This window comes from Gopherus flavomarginatus, chromosome 25, assembly GCF_025201925.1.
Source record: "Gopherus flavomarginatus isolate rGopFla2 chromosome 25, rGopFla2.mat.asm, whole genome shotgun sequence".
NCBI classification, from domain to species: domain Eukaryota; kingdom Metazoa; phylum Chordata; order Testudines; family Testudinidae; genus Gopherus; species Gopherus flavomarginatus.
The window spans coordinates 15691376-15700562 of record NC_066641.1 but is presented as its reverse complement, the minus strand read 5'-3'; the positions used below and the strand labels follow the sequence as shown (position 1 = coordinate 15700562).

The window sequence follows — 9187 nt, the reverse complement described above, 5'->3', positions numbered from 1 at the left end:
TTCAAATAGAATTGGTTGGCGACACTTCTTATCAATGAATGGTTTTCTGATAAACTCTGCACAAAAAGCTTCATGCATGAAGGAAACAAAGAAAACTATGTGGCATCCGTCCACATAAACAGAAGGGAAACAGTGTAGTGGTGGAAAGGGGAAGGAAATATTAAGGAAGAGTGATTACATGCAACATCAGAAACTACTGCTCTTAGATTCTCAAAGGGATATTTGAGAAGGGAGGATTCTCTGAGTGAGACTTGTAAAACTGCATAACTTTGGGTGAAAAAGAGACTAAAGAGATATTTCCACAATATATGGCAGGTGCCACTGAATCAGAAATGGACCATCATGTACCAGGGGCACATTGTTTAAAACTCATCCACCTTATTACCACGGAGAAACCTGACCTATACACGTACATACGTGTGTGTCCTTTCCAGTTCATCCTGTCATGACTCCAGTCTTTTCAGTGAGGTTACACCAGGGATGAATTTGTCCCAAATATTTGATGTATTAACTTCAGCAACACCTGTTTTCCTTGTTAAGCTGGTAGGACTGTCAGAATGGAATTCAAGTCCTAAGTGATGAGTCCTAAGTAGGTAGGGAGAGACAGACAGACCCACCTGTTTTGGCTGTTGGGTAGGTAGGACAAAAGGTAATGCAGTTAGATAATGGAGGTTGCTGTTGACACTCTGGAGTTCAGTTATACCCTTTGCATCTGTTACAAATGAAATAGTTTCATAAGGCTGAGTTGGTTCGGGAACAAATTCTGGAACAAACAGTGCAGTATGCAACACAACTAGGCTTCCCCACACAGCTGCCCTCTTGAAGCAAACAGCTCTTTCTAAATGCTCATGGTGCCTCATTACTGTAGCTAAGCACCTCTCAAACATTAACATGTGTCTCCTTACATCACCCATACAATAGGGAAGTATGATTGTCCGCAGCTTGCAGATGGAGAACTGAGGCATAGAGATGATGTGACTCACGTAACATCACACAAGAAATCTGTATCAGAGCTGGGGTTTGAACACAGTTGTCCTGCGTCTCAGTCCTGTGCCTTAACCAGAAGATCATTCATCATCTCTTATACACAGAGCAACCATGGCTTTTAAACAACAGTTTACCCACACTCTTGTATCTAAAAGTCAGCAACCTTCTCATGGTGATAAGTGCCAGTAACAAAGGGCAGTGTGTCTAAAAATATGCAGTCAACCCAAAGGCAAATGTGATAAGAGCGAAACATCCCATCAAGCTGCACAGTGTGTAGCATCTGGCTCCTTCTCCCTGATGTTTGTTTCTTGTATAGCTTACAAAATAGAAAAAGCACAGTCACACTATTTTAGGAGAAGTTATTAGGAAACCTCATCTTAAAATGGTGGGAAAACCAGGAGCCAAAGAAACAAACATGGAAGGAGAAGCATTTTTTAATTGTGAAAATATTTGTTCGGCCTGGGATGAGCTGCAGACTGATGAGTCTCCCTGCAGATAAGGCTATCAGTCAACATTGGAGCCTGGCAGAAGAATGAAGCAAGGGACAAGTTTTTAAGTGTGTGGATAAAAGTTGTAGAATGTTTTGGAGAAACCACCCCACCTCCCCATGTCACAGAGACAGATCTGGGATGAATGAGTTGTCTGGCCCTTCCCACTTTGTGAAGTCATTGGCTGCTTAGTTCTAAGAGGGATTTAAAAAAGGAGAATAATTTGCTTTTGCCTGGGATTTGAGACTGTGAGAGTGCTGAAAGGTTAATCTCTGGGCTGCCACTATGCAGATCTCTTGGACTGTGTGCTCTATCTGTGTCCTAATCCAAATTGCTGTACACTCAGTAGAAGCGTGGCAAGTGTTTAAAAATGATGCTACAGAAATCATTCCTGAGATCCCTGAAAATACAGAAACACCAGTGGAGCAAACTAACAGCAACAACAACACAATGAACCAGGCAAAACACGGGGGAAGACAGCCACAGCCGTCTCTGGAACCAAATGGTAAGAAAAATAAATGTTATATTACAGCCTCAGAACCTAACAACTTCCTGTGGGGTTTTCTGTTATCGCGCATGAGCATACAGTGATGAACTAACACTTGATAAAGTGCTGTAGAGCTAATGCTGTAGTGATAACAAAGTCAGTCTCCTGTTTACCCTTCCCAGTGTTTTCCATGTCTGTTCTTAAACAGAGACAAGTAATAGTGGTTATTATCCATCAGGGAAATAAGATGCTATCTAGATCTAACAGTTTCACATCTACTTAATTATCTATTGGTACTTTTGTGGCCCACTGCATAGTAGTATCTCAATGTATGTTCTGTTACAGAAGTTATAGTGGCTTTTTTACAACTGCAGGTGGAGTTTAGCACTGTAAAATGATCAGAAATAAATCCATCTAAATAGCTAAGGAGCTATAATCAGAGCAGCTGCAATGTGCGACACTGAATTGGCCTGGGCAAAAGATATTTTTATCATAGCAAGACCACCCAGTAATATTATTGACTGACATGATTTACTGCTGTCCTCATGCTGTAAACACGGTGAGCAGGTATCTGGGGGAGCCCGTCTTCCTTTGAGAACAGAACAGGACAAGGGCTGGGGAAGGAGGTGATAATGAGAGCATTGTTAAATATTCTTAGAGGAACACTCCAATGATGGTTGTTAGCTCAGATGTTTGATTGCACTGAACTGTGCTAGAGAAAGATGCTGCTCTTAGTGTCTCATGGGCAGACTCCAGTAGGCAACATAACCCTGTTATTAGCCATTTAAAGCTTTCACAGAGTTAATCCACAACTGAATGTGATCAGTGGGAGGAGCATTTATTCTTCCGGGGGCTCTCTGTTCTGTAGAGTAGCAACTTGGACTGGTACTTTAAATAGAACCAACAACATCAGGAGGCCTCCCGAAAGGAGCTCAGCATGGTACCAGGGCATTTGGCTAAGGATCCGACAGCATCGATGGCTCAGAAACGCAAGCGTTTGGGCTGGGGAAGGGGAAGAGAATGGTCAGGGGAGTTGCCACTGGCACTGCCAAGAAAAAAGGAGTTTAAAAGTGAATTCCACGCTGGCAAAAGGTGCCAGATTGATCCCTGCAGACTGAAATGTGTTTCGTCCCAGGGCAGCTGGAGGGCAGACTTCCCACATCCACTGTGCCTCACTTTGAAGGACTCCTCCTCTAGGGGAGATTAAAGGTGAGAAAGGAATTAAGTCTCCAGTCAGGGTCCATTCAGTCCCTGGCCTCTGTGCTGAGGCTATCAGGAAGGGGACTAAATCATGCTGTCTCTGAGGGTTCTCTGGGATGGTGATATGTGCTGGTTCGGAAGCTGGACTGAGATCCCCAAACTTATCACAAACATGAGGCCAGAAAAATATTTTTAAAAACACAAGCACCCCTTTTCTTTTTCTGAGTGGGGGTCAAATTCAAAGATTTTAATAACATCCCAGCATCATGACAGGGCACAATTCCCTCCTCCCAGCCCCTCCCGGCCACAGTCCCATGGAATGCTCCTGCCCAGGCCCAGCTTTGGCTGCCCTCCCTAGCAGCAGACCACTTAGCAGATCCAATATCTTCAAGGGATGAATTTGTCTTGCTGTTGGGAAGAAAGTTTGAGTTTTGGAAGTGTCTCTTACTACCTTAGAATTGTGCAGTCTGCCTCCCTGCCACCTATAGGAACACTTAAGACTCTGAGGGGGGGATTTTAATTTATGACCCCTCAAAGAGACTTGGGGTTCTCTCGAGGAGTGCCATGCACTTGTATACCTGCATCAGTGTCTTTAGTGGAGTAGGGTAGGGGAAGTAATCAGAGCCACAGTGCAATAGATGTTGTCCCTACCAGAAATGAGGCTACCTGAGACTCGCACCGATATGGCATCATGTGGGGTCAGCGTGCATGTAACACAGAAGGATGTGTGTCGGCAGAAGCAGCACATGTCTGAGGCATGTACTAAGGTGTCTAATATAGCAGTATGTATGTGCCCCACTGCTGAGCTGGCATAAAAGACCAGAGTCTAAACATTAAGACTACCTGAGTCAAAACTCAATTTCTTAAATGCTCAGGAAATGTGTTAGTATAAAATATCTGATTAACCTGTCTCACTAAATCATACAGGGTCTCAGTATCAGCATATTAACTACAATACTAGACCAAAAAATGTTTAATCTGGTAAATGCGTTCTTTAGAATTGCTAAAATATGAAGCTGCAAAATCTATATTTGCGTGACTCTAGCCCCCTCCTGACTACTCATGTGTTTAAAGTTAAGCTTGTGCAAAGTGTTTACAGGGTTGGGGGCCTAAGTCTGAATGAATAGACATACAGTATATCTAGAAAGCAGATCTCTGCTGGGTTAAAAAAAAATGCTGGCTCTGTAGCATAGGGGGAAATCCTTAAAAATTCACTGAGAGAAACATGAGTCTAAAAAACATTACACCACTGAGGAATTCAGAATTAAAGCTACTAGTCTCCTTTGGTGGCCTTAGCAGAGATGTGCCTTTTTCACAGCAAGGAGAAGGAATGACAACTGTCTTCTCTTTGGTTTTCCACTTTTGTAGGTTTTTGTCACAATTAAATTCTCATTTGTGCTCCATGTATTTCTTTTGCTTAGGCTAGAGGAATAAAGTGTGTTCAGATAGATGAAGTGCAAGCCCTTATTTGCTAAACAGTCTTCACAATCAATCTGCATACATTCCAAACATGTAGCTAAGCTCATTGGTTGAACAAAGACAGAAAGAAACCCTCGTGGAGACAGTGCTTTTCCCCGTTCTAATGATAAATGCATCTGCAGCATCAATTATTTAACTGGAAAGTTATTTGCCTATGAAAGGAGCTTTTCTAAATCCTTAGAGTGAAAATCTCATATTTTCTACTGTGTCCCTTGCCTCTGGCAATCTATTAAAGCACAAGCAAAAGCCTGGTAAGGTTTCTAATTTGGCAGAAGATGCCTCTGTCTGATCGAAGGAAATGACATGGATAATGTGGGATTAGAACAGAGAGTGGGAGGTCAGGAATGCCAAATAAGTGGTGAATTAATGGGTTCTCCGAGAGGTGGGAACTCCATCCTTAGTCACAGTTCCCATCTGCTAGTTTCCTTATTGTTCTTGTTATTAGTCATGTGACACTACAAGGGACTCTGGAGATCAGAACAAGGAGACTTGTAACATGTCTGATGCTGGGCAGAAACCTTTGCAGGGATCCATGGCCCTTTACAGAAAATAGAGGGGACAAAGTCTGCACGTGTTCATACCTGTGCAGGCCGGCTAAGTAAGGGTGGAGTGGCAGAAGTGCAGGCAGAATTTGGCTACAAGAATTTTTATTTTTATTTTCATCGAAACTTTGGACCAGGTTTTGCTCTTGCTTACTCCAGTTTAAATCTAAAGTGAGTAACTGAGATCAATGGAGTTAAACTAATATAAATGAGAGAAGGTTTTTAGCCCACAGGTGTCATGAAGGGTCAGAATCTGAGTTTGCTGGTCCTCTATTGCCCTCCTACAGCTCACCCTCAGTGACTCCAGTGGTGTTACTCCAGAATCACGCAGGTGGAAATTAGCAAAATTTAACTCTTAAACATCTTTATTTCTGCCCTGAGAGGTCAATGCTTAGGCCTGTTCTGATTCCTGCCTCAGCTTCCTGCACATCCCCTTTGCTGCCTTTTTAGCACAAGTGTTTTCCCATATAGCACCTGATATGCCTTTTTCCTACCTGCACTGCAGGTTTTAATCTCTTCTTTATACAATTACTGAGCTGCAATATCCACTGTAGTACTGGGGTGTTTGGATGCAGGGTTTGGTGCAGAGCCAGCTCTTATTGTTCAATTTCTGAATGATAAACAGATGCTTCTTTATGCCAATACCAGCCTTTCTCCTGCCTGGTGTGCAGCTTCCTGTGTAGGAGAGAACTTTATCTGAAATTTCCAGGTGATGCTCGATCGACTCCAACCATCTCTTTGGGGGCTTTATTAGTACAATTTTGGATAAAAATGTGCTGGTTTAAAGGTCCCGGAGCTGGATTTCAGCTGCAGCATGAGGCTAGAGGCACGATGAACAAGAAGGGATGGAGATGCCTGTAACTAGTTTGTTTTTTCTTTGCAGATGCCTCAGATTTCAGCTGCAGAGAGCTGCGCTACACACGGTATGTCATTGATGGGCCCTGCCGCAGCTTCAAGCCCATAAAGGAGCTGGTCTGCTCAGGCCAGTGTTTCCCCTCCCACCTCCTCCCTAACTCTATTGGCAGAGGAAAGTGGTGGCGCCAGAATGCCCTGGATTACCGCTGCATTCCCGCACACGCTCGCACTCAGCGCATCCAGCTGGCCTGCCCCCAGGAAGAGACTCGGACTTACAAAATCCGAGCTGTCACCGCATGTAAATGCAAGCGCTACACTCGCTACCACAACCAGTCTGAGCTGAAGGACTTCGGGAAGGAAACCATCAGGCCTCAGAAGAACAAGAAGCCTCGTCTCTCCAGAGCAAGGGGCAGCAAATCCAACCAGCCTGAACTAGAAAATGCCTATTAGAAAGTTCCTTCTGAGAGGTACAACCCAACAGCTCTGGATATTTTGCATTTCATCAAATGGCAGAGACAGACAGGCCACAGAGTAAGGTTCTGAATGCAGTGGAATCCCATTCCTCCTGCAACGCTAGGTCAAGGGCTCGCATAGTCAAAACCTATCAGATTCTAACAGCTGTGGTCTGATGAAAGAGAGAAATTGAGCTGGTGGGAGCAGCACCTAAATTCAATCTGAAAGGAGAGTTAGCCTGGGAATTTGTATGGGGTTTTGTGGTGTGCACGCTAAGGAAGGCAGAGGAAGCAAAGGTATCATGGTGACTGTTCCATATATTACACTTTGCAAGATGTCATTATCCTTACTTTGTCTGAACAGAGCCTTGAAAGCCCTCTCAAAACCATTTCAGGCAGGACAAGAACGAGAGTAGAGAAACAACAGGAGAAGAGTCAGAAAGCTTTGACTGAGTTTTAGGAAGTAGCAATAGAAGACTAAGGAAATTCAAATGTTTTAGTGAAAGAGAATAAAGTCCTGCCAGATTTCTGCATGCCCAAGTAATTTCCTTAAATGAGGAGAAACATGAGTCAAACATGAAATTTGTGATCCCAAAGTGCAAGTATAAATGTGAATCTGAGCCATTCCATATCTTTACTCTTAAAGTACAAGCCTCAATAGATTTAAGGTTGAGATTTAACACCATCAGAAATGACTGGGATAGTGAAACCAATCCTGCTCAGTTGCTGGAGAGTGAGGCAGATGGCCACATGGAGGCCCCTCCCAAACCCCATAACTCTATGATGTTAATCTTTTAAACAGATATATGGAGGGCCATACATATTTTTCCTAGAGTTTTTCAAACTACTTCTAACACAGCTGAGTAATTTACCGTGAGGGCCAATAGGAAGGATACTGAGTATTTGCCTTACTCCTCCAAAAGCAAATTAATTTTAGCATCAAAGCTGAGATGTCAGCTTCTTATGTTCTCTGTTCTGCAAAGCTTGGATCATCTGACCCTATGCTCTGTTTTGCTGGACTGGGCATGGCAGGTTCTGAGGGTAAGGTGCTGGTTCCATATTAGCGTGAGCCTATACTAATTTGAAAACCAGTGAACTCCTTCTGAGAAGCCTTGGCTATGTGCAGTTCAGTTTGACAGTGTCTTTCCTTTTAAATAGCTTCACACCATTCACACATGTTTGTGTTTTTATATTAAAGGGTATTATTGGAAAGTTAATATTCAATGCTGTACATTTGCTTTAGGACTGCAAACCGTAGTATCACATAATCCAAAATTTGGATGGAAAATAATTCCTTGCTGTTCTTATTTTCTGTGTAGCGTTGACGTAAAAATCTTCTAAGATGTGAATTTAAAACTTTGGTAGATTTTGCAACTATTTTAAGTGGAACCAGAATCTAAATGTGAAAGCTATTGTTTCAAAGAGTAAGTTACATATTTATTTTCTCATGTAAATTATTTATGCAAATTTTTTTCTTGTAGAGAATGAGAAGTAATACTGCTTGCAAAATACTAGTCTGTTATTTCAGATTTTAAATCTATTGTTAATAAAGTAGTGACAATGAGTAATTACAGGAAAGACTTGTGTTAATTTTTAAGTCACAGTGCAAAGAAAGCCTGATGCAAAGCTACTGGGATCTGGTTCCCATAGCTGCAGTGAAGTCTGTTATGAACAACCAGTTCAACATGCCCTTCAATCTAAGAAGCAAATTCTTCAGTTCCCAAGAGTGCCAAAGTCTATGTGTGCTCCGTTTAGTGCAGCACAGTTCTCTATCATTGTAGCCCTCAGCTAGCTCCCTCTAACAATTCACAGCACAGAACAGGGTCTGGCTCCAACCAGTGAACCACACTTCTCTGCCCTAGAGCATCAAGGTCTTGAATCTGGTTTCACACATTATGATCTAGGTCATTAGAGGAATGCAGTGTCTCCAATACACCATACATCTCCTGGAGAAGCACAGCCTAGGCAGTGAAGTAGTTCAGTGGTGTTTCAATCTACTTTAATTCTCTTCCTCCTCATGGAAGGAAAGGCTCTGCCGAATTCAACTGCCCTCCAACTGGATGGCGCCTCCTGGCTCAAACATAAAGCCACCAAAAAAACAGTAAGGCCATGAGCTTTCAAGTTGTTCCAAACTCTATCATTGTGAAAACGGGGAAATCCCTTTGCTTAAATAACCAAGCAGCAATTGGCTTTCCAATATTTCTGGATACAGTGTACTCGTGTCTGCCCACACTTCTGCACATCAGCCGCCCTTAAAGAATATGGGAGTTGCATCCATGTAACTGAAGGCCTGGCCGAGTACATCTGATCTGCATGTCCATTCACTGTGAATTTCAATGTAGTAGATTGTGCTGGGCAGGACTACAGCAGCCAGCTCGTAAGGCAGCCCTTCACGGTAGCCGGTGAATACTGCTCCTTGTTGCTAATTCAAAGCTTTGGTGTGGAAACTGGACACAGATTTTGCTGGATACTTGAGCCAAATTTTCAAAAGTGATCTTTGATTTTAGGTGCCTCATTTGTTGTGTCCCCATCGTGAGACCCTTCTGGCCTAATTTTATGAAGGGATGAGCACCCACAATGGGAGCTTGCATGTACTTGCAAGCACTTATGAAGATCAGGCCCACGGTGTCACAAACTGGGTGCCCATACACTGAGGCATCCAAAAGTAGTGGACAGTTAAAAAAAAGTTTGCCCTGC

General features: G+C 43.0%; 1 protein-coding gene across 1 annotated transcript; it reads left to right on the top strand.

The window, feature by feature from the left end:
* Positions 1-1757: 1757 nt before the first annotated feature.
* Positions 1758-6966, top strand: SOST (sclerostin). Its single transcript, XM_050935125.1, has 2 exons — positions 1758-1980; positions 6067-6966. Exons 1-2 carry the CDS (start codon positions 1761-1763, stop codon positions 6486-6488), a joined length of 642 nt encoding a protein of 213 aa, XP_050791082.1. The 5' UTR covers positions 1758-1760; the 3' UTR covers positions 6489-6966.
* Positions 6967-9187: the final 2221 nt, after the last annotated feature.